At 40.1% G+C, this 20,549-nt stretch overlaps 1 protein-coding gene across 1 annotated transcript in view; it reads right to left on the bottom strand.

Moving 5' to 3' along the window:
• Window positions 1–2,761: 2,761 nt before the first annotated feature.
• The window catches only part of LOC128816255 (neural-cadherin-like), a 54,612-nt gene continuing 36,824 nt past the window's right edge, over window positions 2,762–20,549 (bottom strand). Inside the window, exons 19-33 of the mRNA XM_053993720.1 lie at window positions 19,264–19,357; window positions 18,310–18,494; window positions 17,505–17,737; window positions 16,211–16,488; window positions 14,346–14,560; window positions 13,924–14,051; window positions 12,973–13,100; window positions 12,654–12,786; window positions 12,391–12,571; window positions 9,603–9,769; window positions 8,665–8,929; window positions 7,625–7,805; window positions 5,948–6,201; window positions 4,898–5,052; window positions 2,762–4,466 (exon numbers count right to left, since the gene is read on the bottom strand). Of these exons, the coding sequence (XP_053849695.1) occupies window positions 4,065–4,466; window positions 4,898–5,052; window positions 5,948–6,201; window positions 7,625–7,805; window positions 8,665–8,929; window positions 9,603–9,769; window positions 12,391–12,571; window positions 12,654–12,786; window positions 12,973–13,100; window positions 13,924–14,051; window positions 14,346–14,560; window positions 16,211–16,488; window positions 17,505–17,737; window positions 18,310–18,494; window positions 19,264–19,357 (2,999 nt within the window). The 3' untranslated portion in view covers window positions 2,762–4,064. The remainder of the gene's footprint in view (window positions 4,467–4,897; window positions 5,053–5,947; window positions 6,202–7,624; window positions 7,806–8,664; window positions 8,930–9,602; window positions 9,770–12,390; window positions 12,572–12,653; window positions 12,787–12,972; window positions 13,101–13,923; window positions 14,052–14,345; window positions 14,561–16,210; window positions 16,489–17,504; window positions 17,738–18,309; window positions 18,495–19,263; window positions 19,358–20,549) is intronic.

Raw genomic sequence — 20,549 nt, 5'->3', positions numbered from 1 at the left:
CCACCGACGGCCGCACAAGATGGCCGCCGGCCGCGCCCCCTCGGAGGCGGCCCGCGCAGGGCCCCGCCCGCCGCGGCGCGGCGAACGCGGCCACCGTGAGGCGGCCCTGCGGAGCGGCCCTGCCGGCAGAGCGGCCCGGCTCCCTTGTGGAATCGGTGGTTTTCTTTCCGAAGTCACAAGTTCGGTGCGTGTCCCCTGCCACCCCTCGCAGCTGTCCCTCTGCCTTTGCGTCCACTGCGGTCCTGTCCCCTGTGTGAGCACTCAGGCCGATAAATGGCTCACCCTCCGTGCTCCTGCCCCTGCACATCCTAATGCCTCATGAAAGGGTAAAGAAATTAGGACTTTGATCCATAGAGGCAGATTTAAACCATGGAATCACAGAACATTAAGGGGTTGGAACGGACCTTAAGGATCATCTAGTCCCAACCTCTCCTGCCATGGACAGACACCTCCCACCAGACCAGGTTGCTCAGAGCCCCATCCAGCCTGGCCTTGAACACTTCAGGACTGGGACATCCTCAACCTGCCTGGGCAACCTGTTCAATTTCACCACCCTCACAGCTGAAAGGAAAGATGGGTGCTAATATCTTTACAAATTATTTGATGAGAAGATGATTTAGGAGATTTAGGAGAAATGGGTGTTACTGTCTTTGAAATGGATCTCTAGGAGCATCAAGCTGCACAGTTTTGTGACAGAACCCAGGTGTTTTGACGAGACATTTTGAATTCCTGACCTTTAGGGTATTAGGAGAAATACATCTGTGCAAAATCTGTTGCAGAGCCCAGATGGTCTGAACGTTTGGTGGATCTGCAGAACTCAGAGAGTCTGAACTTCCGAATGTTAGGAGAAAATGGCGATACATGTTTTTGGGGGAATATGTGGTAGGTGATTTGGGAAGGCTGTACCTTCCTAGTACCTCAGCCAATGGGACAACAAAGAGGGCTACAGAGGGTCAGGAGTTTAGGATAGAAGGAGGCTGCATCCTCCAAAACCTCAAGAGAGACCCCGTGGGGGATTGGCCTAGTGGACTCTCTCCCTTTATTAGAATAAAATTGCAGGGTTCCTCTGCCTCCTTTATGGACATTGGCTTTTCATAGTGTGGCTTTTATGCACACAGTTAAGAGTTTTTTCCTAATAGTTAACCTAAATTTCCCTTCCTTCCATTTGTACCCACTCCTCCTTGTGCTATCACTACAGTTCCTGACAAAGAATCCCTCTCCAGCTTTCCTGTAGGCTCGCTTCAGATACTGAAAGGCTGCTATGAGGTCTCCACAGAACCTTCTCTTCTCCAGACTGAGCAGCTCGACTTTCTTAGCCTGTCTTCACAGTGGGGATGCTCCTGTCCTCTTATCAACTTCATGGCCCTCCTCTGGACTTGCTCCATGTCCATCTTAGTGGTTACAGCTTCCAATGTTATTAAGGTGTCAGTATTTGCATGACAGTCCATGTCCGACTGTGCCACTCTCTCAACTGCAGCTAGCCAGGATCTGGTTCTGATGCTTTTCAGGTATCCCTGTTCTTAGAACATATATATCCTGGGGAGAAGCAGGATGACTAGCAGAAGCTTTTATCTATTTCAGTAATTTGGCTGAGTTTCTCTAATATTTTACTAGAGAAGAGTTCACAAAGGCTGCACAGGAGGTTTGCAATGTAGCTATATGATTACATACAATAATATTACAGTACTAGAAAATTTTTTCACCAAGAGGGTGAAGAACAGTGGAATGGGGTACCCAGGGAAGTGGTTTCAGCATCAGGCCTGGCAGTTCAAGAAATGTTTGGACCATGCTTTCAGACAAATGGTGTGACTCTTGGGGCTATCACATGCAGCTCTCAGCTATGAGCATTTTGCATATTGCTATAAGTGATCCAAGGAGATAGAGGAAAGTTCTTCTTTCTCACATTTCATGAGGAGAGAAGTCCATTACATGTCCTGAGTTCAATGCAATTTATCTTTATATTATAAGTTCAATATTCATTTATCTTCAATGCATGTTACTTTGTGTGTTCAGTTATTTGAGGGAAAATATTAACTACTGCTTCAGCTTTCCTGAGTTATTTAATGCATCCAAATGTAAAATATTCCATTTCAGAATATGAATTACAAAATAACCCTCAGGGAGATCATAGTCTGTTAGCATGATTTTTTAGCACATTGTTCAAATTAGTCTCTTTTGGAAGAGACATTTTACCAATAATTATACTAAGCTTTACTTGATACCAAATTCAGAAGAGGCAACTTAATAAAGAGCAATAAAAATGTATATCCACTTCATAAAAATGTTGTAAGCATTCAACACTTGGAAGAGTCACCTTACTGAAGTTCTGTGGCTCAGCAGTTTTCATTTGCAGCAATCACATATGTGATATCCCTTGGTGTAAAAAATGTTGTAGTTTCTTACCATACTACACATATATCTTTACAAAGTAGGAAAAATTTACATTAAACAAGATGTGGCTATATGCTAATACATCCACCATATTTATTTTTTATGACTTTGTAAGAACGATCAGTGCCCAGCCATGTGAGGTTTTGGCATGAAGAAGTGGCTCATGGTGACTCGTTCTCCAAATCTTTCTAATAAATATTACTAATTTAGTGTCATCTACACAAATAATTTTATTAAATGAATGCAAATTGTTTCATTCAGTTCACATGTTAATTCTGTTCAATCCAGTTTTGATGTAAACAATTTGTTCAAATAGTATCAAAATCTTCCCTCTAGGTACAAAACTAATTTACAGTTGCATTCTTTATGCCAAGTAAAATGATGAAGAATGATGAAAAATCTAATTTTAAAACATTAATTATAAATCAAAGCGAGTGCCAAGATTTGATAAAAAAACAAATGTTGAGTATCACGGTAATTAAAAAATCCCACTGAGTTGAAAACAGTTAAAAAACTCTTGGCGCTTCAGAGCTTACAAGCACTCTGTAAGCAACTATTAACATTCACACATCACCAAATGCATTGGGAGCTGCCCAAGAGGGGAGGTCAGCTTCAGAGAGGTTAAGAGAGAAAAGGAAAGAACAAGGTGATTTACCCATGGTCACAGAAGTGAGTGTTCAAGTCAATATCAGATTTCAGAAGCATCTGATTCCTTTTTTTCCATACTAAAACCAGTCGTGTTTTGGAGAGCAGGAGGAGGCAAAGGAGTTTCTATGCTTTCTGTTTTGAGGATCCCAAGTTTTACAATGACTGTCCTGATTGAAAGAATTCAGTTCCAACTTTTGCCTGGATGCCCTTCTAGCTTGTCTTCACACCTGCTATCAGCTCTTCTGTTTTCCAGCTGCACACTTTGAAGAAGGGTTCCATGTGAAAAGCAAAGTTGGACATAAAAGTTCACTGAACAGAAACTTTTTTCAGGTCTCACAACTGCCTTTAAGAGTGTAAAATTGTCACAAAGTCATGTTCACAGACGGGATCTTGCTACTCTTTTCCCCTTGGTACAGGTAATTAGAAAAAGGATCAGACAGAAAAAGTCACACAGAGTTGGGCAGCCTGTGAGTGAGGCAGTGTGTGTCATGTCATGGAAGAGCAGAGTTTAGGAGGATACAATAAAAGCTGACAAGAAACCAGAAATTGTAAATGTTTTATATTTAACATTGGTAATAATTATTTCACAGTCTAAAATTAATTCAATTAAAAAAAAAAAAATAATGCCCTATGCATTGTTACCCGCCTGATAGTTTTCACGTTAATACTAGGGAGAAAATAATTCAAGTTCTTGCATCCAGGATAATTCTAGTAAGTCACTGTGGTCTACATATATAAAAAGGGATATTATAATACTATTCTATAGCTATCCTACATTCCAAAGTTTTCAAGAAAATTCATGCTTTAAAAGTCTCTGCACTTATATAATGAAATTACTTTGTACAGTACATATAAAAAGATTATTCAGATTATCACTCCTGGGAAAAGTGAGTATATCATGCTATTGTACTTAAAAACTTGGATCATGTAAGTTACTTGATGTAACTTATATATAAAAAAGGGCATTTTTAAAAGTAATGTATGTCCATATGTCATGACAATGTGTCAAGTTCCTTTAACTCTAGTTACAAATTTTCATTTGAGACTGCGTAGAGTTCTTTAAGCTTCTCAAACTTTGACCCCCACTCTTGGAGGCAATCGTAATTTAGATCTTCATCTCCACTGATGGAATCTAATGAGCTAAGGCTCCCTGCTAGAGAGCATTGCCCTTCCAAGCAGTAAAAATGAATAGTGTCAGCTGGAAGACTCTTCAGATCATTGTCTGCATCACGTATGATTTGAGAAACATATTCCTTGAAGTCTGGGATGTTGGTAACAGCTGATATTGATTGCTTTTGATGTGCATGTTTTGGGAGTGAGTCTCTTTTTGGGCCAGTTGGTGTCCTGGAGTGTGGAGCAGCTGCTTGCAAGGAGGAGCGGGGAATCCTATGGAGAGGTTTCTTCAGTTCATCTATATTGTAAGCATTCTGGAAACAAAGAGAATGCAAACATCAGAGAGAAACAACTCAAAAGGAAACTGATTCAAAAAATGTTTTACAACACAAGGCAACACAAGACTGAATTCTGTGCATTTTCTACAAGCTGAAGAAGAGTGTGCCTAATTCAGAGGACTAAGTTCAAATCGTACCAAAACTCTTTGTGTAATGATAGTTTTCAGCTAAATCAACAATGATGTGTCCAGAGCATCTCCCTTGAAAGTGGGCACACAGGACCAGCATCATTAAAGGTACAGACGGGGCTGAAGTGAAAGCCTCCTACTTAAGAGGACTTCAGGTTAAAAAAAAAAAAAAAGAAGAAGAAAAAAGCCAATTTGATAATAACTAAATAACTAAAAGGTCTGGGAAAGGAAAGTAAGGAGATGTTGGATTTGCAAAGCTGGATTGAAGCTGCATCATACCTGGTCACGTTCTCCACCTCCTTCTTCATTATAATTGAAGACATTTTCTCTAACATCCTCCCAGCTTTCACGCTCTTCAGGAATGTGGTAAATTCCTCCCTTCCGAAACCCTGAACTTCCCCACTGACTCCACACCGTGTAGGAAACCAAGAGTGCTAGAAGAAATAAAGACACATATTTGTTATATGATGTATGACAAAGTATGTTGCATGATAAACAGGTAGTTATATGATTCACGAGATATTAAATCAACTCTTAATTTGACAACTAAATTTGCAGGTAAGAAATAAATATTATTAATATATAAACAACTAAAATTAATGAATGTAAAGAATAATCTATGTATATTACATCATAAACTTCATTAAAAGGGTATTTTACTTACCTAAAGGAATCCATTTAAATAGAAGGCATTTTGGCCAATCTCTGGCCTTTCACCAATCCTGAGTAAATAAGATACCCAAAGTAAGTAAACCACTGTTTTAATGAAGGTTACAAGTGTAATATAATCATGGAGTCTTTGCTATTATGAGACGTCTGTGCAGTTTATCAACATGAACACAGTTTTATGGTGTTACTAATTTTTCAGCCAAAGTGCAGCTGAAAAAGGACACACTGTGAACATCTCTCTCTGCCCACACTTTTAATGAGGCTTGCCTTTTAAGACCATGAACTTTCTAGATCTCTTCCTTCCTAATATGTGAAGAGCATATGTAGCTGTAGGTCCTACCTACAATAAATGTAAGGGCTCAGGGCAGGTGGAAGTTTCAAATGGATGTGGCTGCACACAGAGTTGTCCACAAAGATGGAAAGCTCTTAAGAAGGACTGAAAGTAAGTGACTCTGGAAAAGAAAAGTCTAACTTTGCTAGAACTGTCTTCAAAGCAAGTAAAACGTAACTATGAGCTGATGTCTGTCTCTTAGCTTCCTCAAATAGTGATCTCCAGAAAAGGCGAAACACTGATCACAACACTCAAAGGTAAAGCAGACTTAATTCAGTGGAACAAGGTACAAGATTAAAAATAAGAAAAAAGGGTACATGATCTCCTACCTAGGAAGACAAGGAGGCACATGCTGATTGCCAGAATAGAGCCAGAGCTTAGTCCAACAGGTCTTCCAGCCTTCACCTGGCTAATTTCACACCATCTTCCCTTGTAACCTTCAGGGCACTGGCAGATAGTCTTGTCTTGGGATTGAGCCACACAGGTACCCCCATTCCTACAGGTCCAGTGTCCACAAGGGGATGAGGTACAGTGTCTGAGCCCTGTAAGGGTGTCAGTCACTTCTACTTTCCCAGCTGGGCACCTGAACAACCAAAGCAAATGATATCTTATAGGCAAGCAAAGCATCTGGAGCTGTATGTTGTTTTGTGCAAAGTTTGTTACTGTTTCTTTAAAGTTTAATTATTCTCAAGCAAACCACAAATCCACATTGAAAGTTTGAAATACATGGAAAGTCTAACTTAGTGAGCTAATAGACTTATGAAAATGCGAACACATGTTCTGGTTTCCTAATCCAGAAGATATGCAGAAGAGCTTCACTCCTTAAAAGAGGGAGCCATCACTTTCTGACTAACCCTTTTTCTACATCCATGTTCTAATCAAAACACCTAAAAGAAAATGGACAGCTGAGGTCAATAGGCAAAGAGCTAGTGAGCATGTGGTATAAGTTTAGTAATGTTCCCCTTGACCCTGGGGAGAAATATCATTGACCTCCTCAGAATGACTCGTCTTGTCTTTTAAGATTGATTTCTTCTTGTGTGTAATTGAAGAGACCCTGGAGGTATAGTGTGAGGTCACAGACTTTCTTTCTGCAATCCAAAGAAGAAATTCTACTGAAAAAATGTCAGAGACTTCATACTGTTTTTTCAGAAGCAGACTGAAGAATGGAGTGTCCCCAGGCACACTTAAAACCATCTCACAGCCTCTTCTAGCAAAGAATCACCAGACTTCACAAGTGCCAAATTTTGTCTGAATTCCAAGAATTCAAGGAACTCCTCCTCTCAGTCCTGCATGTATTTATGTTTGGGTTTTTTAAACAGAAATGCCTGTATTTTGATTTGTATATTTTAATAAATATTTTGATTTTTTTCTTGAAATAGTGGATCTTCTCCAAGAAACTAACCATGTAGGATAACCGCTGTTGGGCTTTGGCTCTGGCCTTGGGAAGCCAATTCTAGAATCCAGTTATGTGACAAACTAATTTTGAAAGTCTCACTGTTTCTGACAAATTATGATTAATTTCAACTTCTTCACAGGAAATATATGTAAATATGTATTGTATTTGCAATATGCATATATATATTCATTAAGTATATATATATTTTATATACATATATGTATATACCAATGTGTATATACACACATACACTGTCTTTATACACTATAAATGTGTATATACACTGTATTAGTATTTTCATACAGAGGACAGACCAAAGCTTTTGCAATCCGCCTTTTATTAAAGGACATTTAATTTTCACACTGGCCTCCTGGTGATCTTCTCAGCATGGAAAAAAAGGTGGAGTAATTAGGTTCCATATCAAACTTGCAGAAAAAGGCAAGTCTAATCCATGATAGGAGATGAGATGGAAAGACGGATTTGTCCTCAGAATGGCTCTCTCTGGCCAGCAGCCACAGGGAATTTCACTGTTATAAGCAAGTTGTCTGGTCAAAGGTGGAAAGAAAGAGCTTCCCAGCCATCCCTGGATGAAAACATAAGTTTCATGTACCGGCACTCGTATTTTCTCCAAAGGTCTACACAAAGGAAGGGGCTGTAACAGGGCTGGCTGCTGCAGGCACTGGAATGGCACCCCATGGTGACCCCTTGCCGCCTCAAAATTAATCCGAACTCTGTGCTTCTGCCCTCCACGAGGAGCGGCTGACCATCCAGCTGGACATCACGCATACAGCCTGCAACAAAGCAGAGAAGCATGCACAGGAGTACATTCAGTTAGCTACTTCCCCACCCAAAGCCTTGCCCCCAGCACATAAGCAGGAGAACTTAGAGCACTGAAGAATACTCAAAACATTATTTTAAAATATCCTTATACTCCTTGGGTTTATTTTAGGAGAGCTACAGAACATGTGTCTGTTGTGCTCTGGTCAATCTACAGATTGACAATACTTCTCCAGGAAAGCTGCGCTATACCAATACCACAGTTCAGCAGAACTGTGCTATGAATCAGAACAGCTCCACTAATTTAATCTAGATTTAAGATATAATCTTAAAAGTGGGGCTAAATAAAAAGCAGCAGAATGGGAAAAGCTGTCTTGTTGAAAGACAATGTCAAAGTCTCAGCACTCAACCCCAGGAAATGGAGAGAGCACCACAAATTGCCTTGTAATTCTTTCTCCTCCTACCAAGAATTGTTTTGCCTGTTCCTTAAATCCTTCCAAGGCAAAAGCAGGAGTGACGATCACACTATGAGTACACTGCTTGAGGTATGAGAAACCCTGATGTAGTAGAAGTGCCCCTGCCCCTGACAGAGGGTTTGGAATGAGGTTATCTTTAAGACCTCTTCCAACCCATTCTATGATTCTATGAAACAAAAAATTGAAGTGCTATTTTTTAATATTTACAGGAAATCTCACGTCTTCACTAGAACCAGACACGATAGCACCTAGGGTTGAACATTGAATTCCCCAGTAAAAGAAGGGCATAGTAGTCTGTATGGGAATTGTTACCTGGGTTTTAGACTATCCAATACACTAAAAGATGCCACTTTCAGGCTTTAACTCCCCCCTATTAGGAATCCATCATATCACTTACCTTGGAAATCACTCTCTGAATGACTGGGAAGGCGGTTTCCTAGCACAATGCTTGCCCAATCCATTTCAAACCATCTATTCACACCCAAGACAGAGGTGACTTCTTGATCACCTCCACCACTGTTAACACGCAGGGTAAATTCATTGTTGTAGCGCTCCATGGTCAGAAGAACCCACTGGCCATTGTTTATACGTAATGTTCTCATTCTCAAAGAGTGATTTGTGTCCCCCAAACTGAAGTTAACACTAAAGAAACCCTCAACCACCTAGAAGAAGATGATAAAGACTTTTAATGACAGAAATGCACTTCTAAATGTTATTACACAGTCCTGCCTCAAGAAATGGATATGAGTTTTTAAAATGGAAATGGCACTCTTATTTTTAAGTGTTTTATTCTGAGATAAAAGTTACCACAAGAAAACTGCAGGTACTGGAATTATCAACTTTTTTTTTTTTTACAGGCTACTCTTCTAACTCATATGAACTCTTTAATCAGTCTTCTCCCTACTGATTATCTACCCCTAAGTCTTTCCAGCTGACCGTCCTGTTTCAATTAGAATAATTAGCCTCTCTGGCTAGTATAGTCCAGACAGCTTTTTTCAACAGCAACAAAAATGTAGAGGCAAGTTTTACAGACAGGGAGAGAGAGAAGCCAAGGGAAAAAGCAGGGGAAAATGATTGTTCAAGACAAGCAGAACAATCTTCTTCATTCACATGCATCACATGGACTTTTTACAGGCAGTGCAAACTAGAATTTATGCTATGAAAGAGTAATACTGAGAAGGACAACACAAATGAGAGTAGTTACCCTCATATAGAAAATTCTTGCTCTTTATTACATTACAGAGCAAGTGTCTTTAATCAGAAACTGCATGTTTTTCTCTCGCTGTGGTACTCCATGACAAATTGAGAGCACTCAAGCAGAACAGCTCTGCTCACCTCCAGTCGGATGTATCCGTTCCCATCCGCAGAGGCCAAGCTGAGCAGGGTGCTGTGGGAGATCCGGGTGCGCACCAGCAGCTGGATCCGTGTGCTTCGAGTGCTGAGGATGCTCCTTGGCTCATAATGGATCCAGCTGTCCCTTCCGAAAGCCCATTCTGGAAGAACTGAGCACAGCACACAAAATCAGAGTGAAAACTTCAGAAATGGCTGCTCCCTCAGATTTATGGTCTTTGAGAATTTACTAGCTCTGAATGTCAGAATTTTAGATCTTAAGGAATTTTGGCAATACAATGAAGCATTGTGGAAAGCAACCTCTGTCCCACTTCAATCTGAAGCATATTTTCCAGTAAAGTAGCTCGTGTTGATCTGAAAAATAGAAAAACCAAACAACCCCCAAAAAAGCCAACCAAAGAAAAGAATCAAATGTTTCCTTCAGTAGTTTAGTCCCGTGGTTAAAACCCCCACTGTTAGAAAATACGCACTTTACTTCCCATTTCAGTTGGCACAAGAGAAAGCCTCATGGAAGGCACAGGAATTTTTTAACTACAAAGGAAGATTAACTTAGTGTTTACTATTTTAACTAGGGAAAATGCACTGAAATTATTTGTTTTCCTATCCCTCTGAGAAACCCAGGGTCCAGCACAGAGTTTGATGAAGTTGCACTGCACACTTCCATGGAAATCAAACACCACTAAACTACCCAGGCCCTGATGCTCTTGGCAGAGAAGGCACCTATTTCAGTCTCATTAGCTGACAGCAATTCTAGATCTGTTTTGGACCAACCTTAGTTGAAAAAAAGAAATTTCACCAAATAAAGAGATAGTTCAAGTTAGTTAATAGACAGGACAGACACTGGGTCACCAACAGCTCATCAGACATCAGCGTTATGCAAGTAGAAATCCAAAGAGTACCCATCTCATCCTGGGGCATTTTGTTTGGTTCCCAGGACATGAAATATCAAATGATCAAGAGACTTCTGCACTCTCCTTTCCTTTCACTGTTTGTCTTCTCTCTTTCCTTTCTTAAAGTATATTTTCTTTTCTCCTCTAGGTTCCCCCCCACCAATTATTTTTCTTAACCCAGTTCTTTCTTGTTCACTGTCTCTGCAGGTACAGGTTCTAGCTGATGAGCAGGCATGGGTTTTCCTGGGATGCTCCAGAGACCCCTGTCCTCAGCTGTCTGCTCCTTGCTGTGAGCAGGTCACAGTCATTCATAAAGCACCAGCTGCACACCAGCAATTTGCAGCCCAATAAGAAGCTGGTGTGAATCAAAGGTTTTCTGTTACATCAGGATATGACTTACAGATTTTGAACAATTGCTTTCTGAGCCCTTGGTTTATCCCACAGTAATGAGGGGTAGAACCAATACAGCAGCTGGGCTTGCGAAGCAGCATTTAAAAAAAATTCAAAACTGAGTAGGACTTGAATCCAGGCAGATGTTTATAAACCAGTATATCTGTCTGCAGTACAAATAGCTTAACTATATTAACCAATTTTTTGGTAATTTTAAACACCTTAAACAGTGAATGCTTCAGGCCTAGACCGTGACAGTTACAATTCCAGTCCTCCCCCTCATTGGACAGACAGGGCTTCCACTGGATAATTTACTGTCATACTTTTTAAGTCTTGTGTGGCAGATGAAGAAAGAAGAGAGGGTCTGGCTGCCTGCAGAGGGTATTATTATTCTGTATACAAGAAGGAAAATTGGGTGCATTGAGCTGAAAGGGTATGTGTAATGCACTATTGTCCTGTTCATTAATTCCAACATATTGATCCAACACTAGCTTGCAAGCACTCCTTTCTAGCTGCTCAGTGCTGCTCATCCTCACCTGTAGCTCACTCAAACTACAGGATTGAGGGGGATAATTCTCTTCCAACAAAAGCCCCCAGAGTTACAAGGCACTGGTGCTCTTTACAGATTGTTATGATCAACCACATCGTTTGTACCTTGTACCTAGAGGCAGGTAAAGTCCCAATAAACATCTATCGCTCACTTCTGATTCCTGCTTGGCTGATGAAGGTTTTAAGACAGAGGGGACGAAGGCAACTTCAAGTGTATATGCCCTGTATATACCCCGAACATGGATGTGGGCTACTAGGAGTTAAATTATTTATTTCCAAAGTTTTTGAACTGTGCTAAAATTTTCCACTTTCTTATAACATCTCTGAGGTTTTCATTATCCACCACGGGAAGCTTTTGTTCTCTGATACATATTTCATGCTGACTTTGTAGAGAAGAACACATGTGTTGCAGGCAGCCTGATATTATGCCCCTACATACACCCACTGCTGTGGTCTAGGGGCATTGGTCAACTTGCAATTCATTCTAATGACAGATGTAAATACAATTATCACCATTTTACAAATGGGAAATGGGGTCTGAAGATAACAAGACGGTTATGCCAACAGGTTTCACATGTTCATTAAACTTCATTTTGTGATCAGCCTGAGCAGAGGAAAAAGGCACAATGCAGAATATTTCCCCTTTCACCACTGAGAAATAAGTTGGTGATAAAAACAACAAAACAAGCTGTCTGACCATTTCCCTACCCTGCAAAATAAAGCAGCTCTATACATAACCCTCATCTGTGACATTATCTTTATTTAACAAGAGTTAGTAGGATCTTTATATCTTCGAAGATCTAAATAATTCCCAGAGTACAGCATAGTGTTATTATTCTGTTCAGTTCAAAGTCATGGCAGTATGACTTTGAACACTGGAACAGAGTGTCTGATGCTGTTCCCACAGATCCTCACCACGAATTACTCCCTAGAACCTGCAGTACCTTTTTCACATGCTAATCCAGCATATCCTGGGGAACAGTCACAGCGAAAGAAATCCCAGCTGCCAATGCATTTGCCATGGGTGCCACAGGAGGCCATCCCACCATTCTGACACATCTCATCCAGAAGGACGCAGCCAGGAGCACTGTTCAGGGACTCTGCAGGGTGCTCTAAATCATAGACCTGGAAAAGGTCAGATAAAACCATCACAGCAAGTGCTTACAATTATCAGCAGTAAACCCAAAACTGATCTTTGTAGCCCTACCTTACTGTCAACGATGACGTTGCGTATGCAGCCCACAAACCCTCTGAAGTGCCTTTGTGAGTCGCGGTAAGGCAAGGTCTTCTTAACTCCACCCAGCTGCAGGGGCTGATGGCCACTGAAGAGCTTACCCATGCTGAAGAGGAGGGAAGCAAAGAAAGAATTAATGCCATGCAAAATACAGCAGCTTGGCTGATTTCACCACCCCACCACCCCCCCCTTTTTCTGTAGCACTTTTGAGTAGTTATGTTTTAATTTTTTGTTGGTTTTTGTTTTGTTTGTTTGTTTTTGTTTTTGTTTTGATGTTTTGGTTTTTTTTTACCTTTGAGATCCCACAATCTCTCCAGAGGCTTCACAGGCAGACAGATCCATTTGGGAACTCTTCTTAGTGACGCTGCCATTGTCTCTAACTGAGACATTCATGCAGTTGTCGAGAATCAGCTTCACTTCCTAGAAAAAGGCATCATTTAAAACAATTATATCCAGAGATGTGCATATATTTTAATTACATATTTTCTTTCACTTCGCAGAAGATAGAATAGTAACTAGCAATTACAGTGCAGGAAACTTTGTTAAAATAATAAAATACTCCACATACTAATCTGGAAGGTTATTGCACATGGCATGTAACTGAAGACCACACAAGAGATCTGACTCTGCCATGACCATGCCAAGTCATGGGCATAGTAGAGGGAGCATAGGACATTCTTGGAGTTTTCTGCAAGATCACAACACAGAGAGATAACCTAGCAGAGCAGAAGGTCTGTCAGGCTGTATCCCATATCCTGACCTGCCCTTCAGCTTGTCTTATGTGGGAGAGAAGGGGGAGCCTAGCAGATGCCTTTTGCAGTTATATCAGCAAGATAGTCCCTGTACACAAAAGTTCATCTACCTCCTTTGTGCTACACATCTAAAGTCTCTTGCTGGGGCAGGGCGTCTCACTCAGATAAAGTACGAATATTTCACTCAATCACATCAGGAAGCATTTAGCCAATGGTATCGCAACTCTGTTGTCTAAGCAGCAGGCACGATAACTAAAGAAAGGAAATAGCACGGCAGATTTCATAACTGGATCAGACTTCTCCAGGCCTTTTCTGCTTCACTACTTCAAGACTAAGAGGATGTCTGAACTGACAAACTTCTACCCCTGCCATTTCAGAGATGATGGAAAATTGATTGATTGAGTTCTACAGAAGGGAGGAAGGATTTGCAAGAAATGTAGGTACATGAATTAATGCTTTCACAGGACTATCTGTGCCATATTTACACTTGCCTTTCCATCATTTATAATTTTAATATTGTGCCAGCGGCGATCCGCAACATTAACTTTTTGTGACAGCTGCAGGAAAAGCTCACCAGAGCTGTGGCTCACGGTCAGCGATGGGACACCACCAGAGAGTTCTGCAAAGGAAAGACTCTTATTGGGTATGCAGTAACCATGTTCTCATTCAAACGAAGTTGAAGTGACTGTTGCAGTTAGATCTTAGTTGGAGAAGATCTTTAGATAGCTTAAAAAAAGTCCAGCTTCTAACAGTGACACAAAGATATGAATTAGGCATACTGGCAAACTATTGTGCATTCTCCTTATTCTCCAAAAGTAACTTTCTGAGCCTTTTTAAAAATAAAAAACCCAAATCTATGAACTAAGTAGAATCTCACCTTCACAGAAACACAAATACTTTATAAGGTGCTAACCTAAAGCAAGGAAGTTTTCCTGTTCTCCAGGCTGCCCTCGTGCTGTTGGTCCATGGTACAACAGAAGGCCATCAACAACTTCAGTGATAAATTCTAAGGAGATGCGGCTCTCAAAACAAGGCTGAAGAGGAGGGAACCAGGCATAACCGTGGCCTCTGAAGCTGTGTTTTGTCTGCTGACAGTCTGGTCCATGAAAATTTGCAGCACATTTGCATCTATTTAATAAAAAAATAAAAGCAAATATCCACCATGCAAACAGAAAATGCAAAGGTCTCTTCTGACAACAGGACTCTCCTCTTTAAACACAGGACTCCATGTTCCCTAGGCCATAGTACAGGTAAAGCACTAGCAAAATTTCAAAAAATGTTTTGACTTGTTTGTACAATCACAATATATATTTAGTCTAAATTATAATATGTCTGTGCAAGGATATTCTGTGAGTAAATGATGGACCTGTTGTAATATATAAAGCCCATGAAAATCTCTTATGTCTTCAGCATAAAAAAAGAAAAACATGTTTTTCACTAGGCTTAGTTATCAGCTTGTCTGAAGACTTTGTAATGCTGACAGGAAAAGCAAAGAAATCACAGAATCACAGAATGCCAGGTTGAAATTGCTTCAAGTATAATTTGGTCCAACTTTTCTTGGCAAAAGAATGATCTAGACAAGATGGCTTAGCATCCTGGTAGTGTCCATTGTTGGGTAAACCACCACCTCCCTGGGGAGATTAATACAATGGTTGATTATTCTCATTGGGAAAAAAAATCTGCTTGTGTCCAATCAGAGTATCTGCAGGAAGGGTATATCACCCAGAAAAAGTGCACTGTGGCAGTCACAGACCTTGACCTCTTCACTTTTATTACAAGATACTTGCTAGTTTATTTCTTTTACACTGTCAAAAAAGAGACTCAGAGTTCTTTCCGAGTTCTTTCCATGTTCTTTCTCTGTAGAAAAAAAGTAGCCACAGTATGACAGTAACATACTGTAAGAACCTGTAAGTGGGAAACCAAAGGAACAACAGAAATGGGCAGAGGGACAGGAAGGGAGATCAGCTGGGCTTTTATTTCTTAGTTTCTGTTTCCCATAGATTGCTAGTACCTTTGAGAGCAGAATGTAGGATGCAGGGAAAAATGACACACAAAACTACTGAAAATGGAGCAAAAGCAAAGAAACCTCAGAGCTGAACAAATGATAGGTGACAGAACCTACCTAGCGTTTCTGGGCAGCAAAATTTCCCTGTCTGATTATACCTGAGTAGCAATAAGAACTATAGCATGACAAGCGCTTCTGCAGCTTCAGTCTGAGTCTCGTCACCCCTACCAAGGGTGCTATGAAGACACTGGCCAGTGTTTCTGCTTTCCTATAGTGGGATGATTGTTTTTAAGCAAACATGCTGGAAGCCACATTCTGGAATGGGATCAGGCTAATTCTGAGTTAGTACAGTCCTATCATTTTCTAAAATCTGTATACTATACTATCTAGGAGATCTCATTTTTGGAGAAACAAATAAGGCAAGAAAAGTGAGGAAGAGGTTATTAAGTGATGTAAGAGATGTGATTAAAACATTTAACAGCATTAAAATGTTTAAGGCAGGCTTCACAAACTAGAATATTTTGTAGGGTGGCAGTAATGGAACTGGTGCAGCCTGGAATGTTCCCATGGTTTTCCTGGAGACCATGTTGAACATAAAATATATGTACCTGAGAATAGAGGTTCTTTTGCAAGACCTGTGTGTGAAATATAACAAAACTTAGATTCGCCACAGTGGGAAGACATGCAGTGATGGTTCCTGAAGCTTTGACTCATCCTCCTTACAGTCTGAATTACATGCATTGTGTTTGCACACCTTATGAAGCTTTACCAACCTGTAGCCCAAATCAGTATCCACACATGTGCCACCATTGAGACAAGGGTTTGTCTGGTATGAGGAGCAGGAAAGATGAGGATTCTCCCGAGCAGCACAGCCACACACAGCATGACTCAGGACCGTCACAGACACCAGTGAAACACTTCCAGCTGTGGTAATGGTTGGTACATGGTTCTGTTCATGCTTGCTGATGCATCCACCGCTGTGAGTGCAGTCTGCAGTCTCACATTCATCAATGCCAGTCTGGGTGATATTTATGTCCAGAATGCTTTCCAGCTGAAGAAGAAGAAGAAGAATTAGTTGCATTCATCTGACTTTTCCACTAAGTTCGCCAGTGACAGCAATGAATTCCCAAGTCTTATTTATGTTCAAAACTTATTTATGGTTGCTGTGCCAATTCCTTCCAATGTCTACCTCACCCTGTAGAGCCAAAGGCAGTTCAGTCTGGCATCTGTTAAGGCCAAAGCCTTGGTGTAAGTCAATTACAGCATGAATAAGCATTTTGAGGGCAAAAATACTGTCAATATTCATTAGAGACTGACTGGATTTCTTTTTTTATCACTAATGGTTCTGATGCATTATTTATATGGCATCTGAACTATATTTTTAATCTGAACTTCTGACTTAAAGATACTGGGAATTGGCACTGGATAGTGAAGAAATATCTTTTCTGGCAAGAATGAGTTGGTAAAGCTCTGCACCAACACGTTTCCAACAGTGCAAATAATTTAACTCCTGTCAGTGTTTTGGGTTTTTCTCTTCTTTTTTTTTTTTTTTTTTTTTTTTTTTTTGCTAGAGGGAAAGGAACTTTACTAAATTTTGAACATATATTTCCAACCTGGTTTTGTACTGGAGAGTGGCTCTTTTACTACTTTGCTCTTTTAAGTCTAGAAACTTGAAATGTTTGACTTTTGGGAGTTTCAACTACAGAACTAAAAATTGAAACATTAAGGCATCATGCAGAAAGGCAACAGCCAAACACATTCTTTGTACAGTGTTTTACAGTCTTTTCAATAGGAAAAACATGTGTACAGTCCTAGAAGTGTATTGTGTTTAGGTGACTTAATATGTATTTAGAGTCTGGCTTTCAGAACATTATAATTTGAAACGTTTAGTATAAGTGCAAAAGGATTGCTTGATTTTACTGATTAAAACTATCTACTTAAAACTATCACACATTATTCCCTCAGTCATTCTAATAGTTCACATTCACTAGGCAATGGACATCACCTGAATAGACACAATGAGAAGATGCTGTGGTTTCTTACAGGAATGGATGGATGGATACTTACCCAGGCTCTGGAAGCTGCTACATTGCCATTAAGTTTTTCTGCTTTATAATAAGGTGGACCATAAACTGCAAACCAAACATCAACCCCTCGGATTGGACTCGGGCTATTCAGTACACTGAAAATGTGAACATTTTCCAGTTGAACTGAGATAATTTCTGAAAGCAGCTTCTTCATCTGGTAGTATTTACTTTGTTTTTCAGGGGACTGGGATATGAACTCCTCTGGTGTGATACCTGTAACAGCAGTTGAAAATTTGACACACGTTTCTTGCAACTGTTGTAGCAATAGAAGAGAGGAGCATCACAGAATAAATCATAAGGTTGCAGAAAATGGACTCAACTGCAAATTCAGGAGTATTTTAATTTTTAGGCTCTGAAGTTTTCTGTGCTTGCTTCTGCTAAACCTGTGTGTTCTGAATTTTTTTGAGTTTTATTAATTTCCTTTTTTTTTTTTAATATTTTTTAAAATCAGAAACATGTTTAAGAAGATTTTACTTTTCCACAAAGGTTGAAAGAATCTGGTGAATTTCAGGCAGGCACTTGTTCAAATAAAGTTTCTCCTGAAAAATAAGTTGCTGGGTTTTTTAAAAGTTGGTGTAGAAATCAGACAACTTTTCCTTGCTGTCTTTTTTCTCCATAGATGTTCCTTGACATGCAGCATCAGAGTACCATGCAAAGATGCATTTTCAAATCCTTACCTAGAAAACTATTAATTCTCATCCATGTCTAGGGGCATTCTAAGCAGAATTCTAAGTATCACAGCAGTAACATTAAAGACATAGACTGTACTTGAGCACACTGCCTACCTTTTATTCGTACAGAACCAGCATTACGGAGGGCCTCATCTTTGATTTCCTTCACTATAACCTTTACAGTGGAGATAACATCTGGCCAGACTCCATCAATGACTCTGACTCTTAGGTTGTATGTTCCCGGTGGGGTTCCTTCTTTAATAGTCAGCAAACCTGAGTTATCATTAAGGATAAAGTACCTGTAATAAGAGTTAAGCCAAGGAACAAGCTATGAGAAGTTCAAAAGCTAAGTCCTAATTATCATCATTGATGGTTTTTCTGAACAACTTTCTATTTATCAAAGAAGGCAGATATGTTCCCTCATGAAGGGACAGAGCAGAATAGAACTTTTTTACATTGTCTCCTGTTGGCTCCTAATGACTCTTGATCAGTGTATCATGAAGGTTTCTTCCTGCTGCTATGCTGTATTAACTGTGTGGGAAGACTAAAGCTGCAATAGCCATAACTTTGGAAATAGTGCAAACTCCTAGTGTAGATATATTCACTAAGAATGACACCTCTGTCAAAACCTCTGAGTGGCACATGTACATCTCAGCCCCAGTCACAATCCAGATGCTCCCAAGTCTATACATCTGTATAAATAAGGTCTTGAAACCAGTGGTGACATGGTTCCAGGAGCTTGGATGGAGGAATTTAGAAGTTAGTAGATATGTTTCCTGTAGCAGCTCACTGATACAGATTGTGGGTATGACTGTGAACAGGAATTTAGAATTCTGGCCCATGAGGCAATGGGCAGCAGGCTGGTTTGGCATGCAGTGTAATTTACTGCAGCCTCACACTCAGAAGGGTTTTGGAGATCTGCACACAGAAGTGTCTAACCAACAAAATGCTTTTGTACTCTTGTTTTCAAAAAAAAAAGACAGTGTAAATACTTGCTGTGATTTTGTGTGCGCTCAATTTTCTAAAAAAAAAAAAAATTATGCAGCTCCCATTTTTCTCTCCAAATACCTTGATGTTTTCCCTTCAAATTGGTAGATTTTGCGATCCCAGTCATCAGCATCAGGGGCACTGACCTGGCCCAGTACAGTCGTGGGGAGAATACCTGGAACAACATAGCACACAAGTGGCACAGTCAGACCTCTCACAGTCAGACCTCTCACATGTACACAAACAGGTTCTGGTCTAAGCACATGTGTTGTAAGCCTAAGACCTCTACAAAAATAGTTGTGGTAGTTCTCGAGAGATATGCACCGGTTTGCAAATGCCACATGGTGTGCTGCTTATCACATGTTTGCTGTATGACTACATAGATTTAATTCTGCAGGTGACTGCAATGAAAAGCAATGGGAGGAAAGAAAGAATAGCCACCTCTGAGAATTTTCACTATTTTATCTGCATTATCCAACCAACTTACAGAGCGGTTTAGACAGGATTTGTTTGTTTGGCAGGATAAACAACCAAATGCAGACTGGGTTATAAAGGGCAAAACCAATAGCAATTACAGTAAGATAGAAATTACAGCAAGATAGAGAGGATGTCCAAAATACAGTGGCCAGGCTTATTTTGAGTAAACGGTGAGACTGGGGTGAGATGGAAAGCAGCATGTATTCTGCTGGTTTTGCATCCTTTCAGCAAAACTGACAAATTAGTGTTTTCTGGATTTACAAAACTTACTTCTGAAGGAAAAGTTCCTCCTTACTTCTGAAGGAAATAGTTATCTGAATTCATAAACCTACTGAATAAAGAATTGAGGATACACAAAAAGGATAAAAGTGGGACTTTACCATGTGACATGGAGCAGCACAAACCCCAACAATAGAAGAACTGGATGCAAGGAGAGAAAACTGTACCTCTCTGGCAACTGTGGTGACATTCACTAGATATTTTGCAGGGGACAGGATGCTCTGGTGTTTGATTCCCATAGGATATGAATGCAACACACACTGTAATGGTAGCCTTTTGATGCTGTCTCTTAATTAATCAAAGATCTGAGGTCTTGAATAGTCCCTCCCAGAAATTAACCAGTGTACCGATGAAAGAAACAACTAAAATGGAATACAGGCTTAATGAAAATGTTTGGTATTTAAGCTACAGGCAGAGTTTCTCAGCAAATAGTATCAATTGGTATCAATTTAACACTAAGCTGAACTTGAGTAATCATGCAACAGACAGTACAATGTTTCAGTACAAATAAATGTGAACAGCATCTGCTCAGAAGTAGTTCCTAATGTGCCACAACAGACAATCTATTTAATGTGCTATCAAACCATAGGACACAGAGCAGTGTAGAAGAG

This window comes from Vidua macroura, chromosome 1, assembly GCF_024509145.1.
Source record: "Vidua macroura isolate BioBank_ID:100142 chromosome 1, ASM2450914v1, whole genome shotgun sequence".
Lineage (NCBI taxonomy): Eukaryota > Metazoa > Chordata > Aves > Passeriformes > Viduidae > Vidua > Vidua macroura.
Note: the sequence above shows the minus strand (reverse complement) of the source record. Positions and strands in the feature narration are given on the sequence as shown.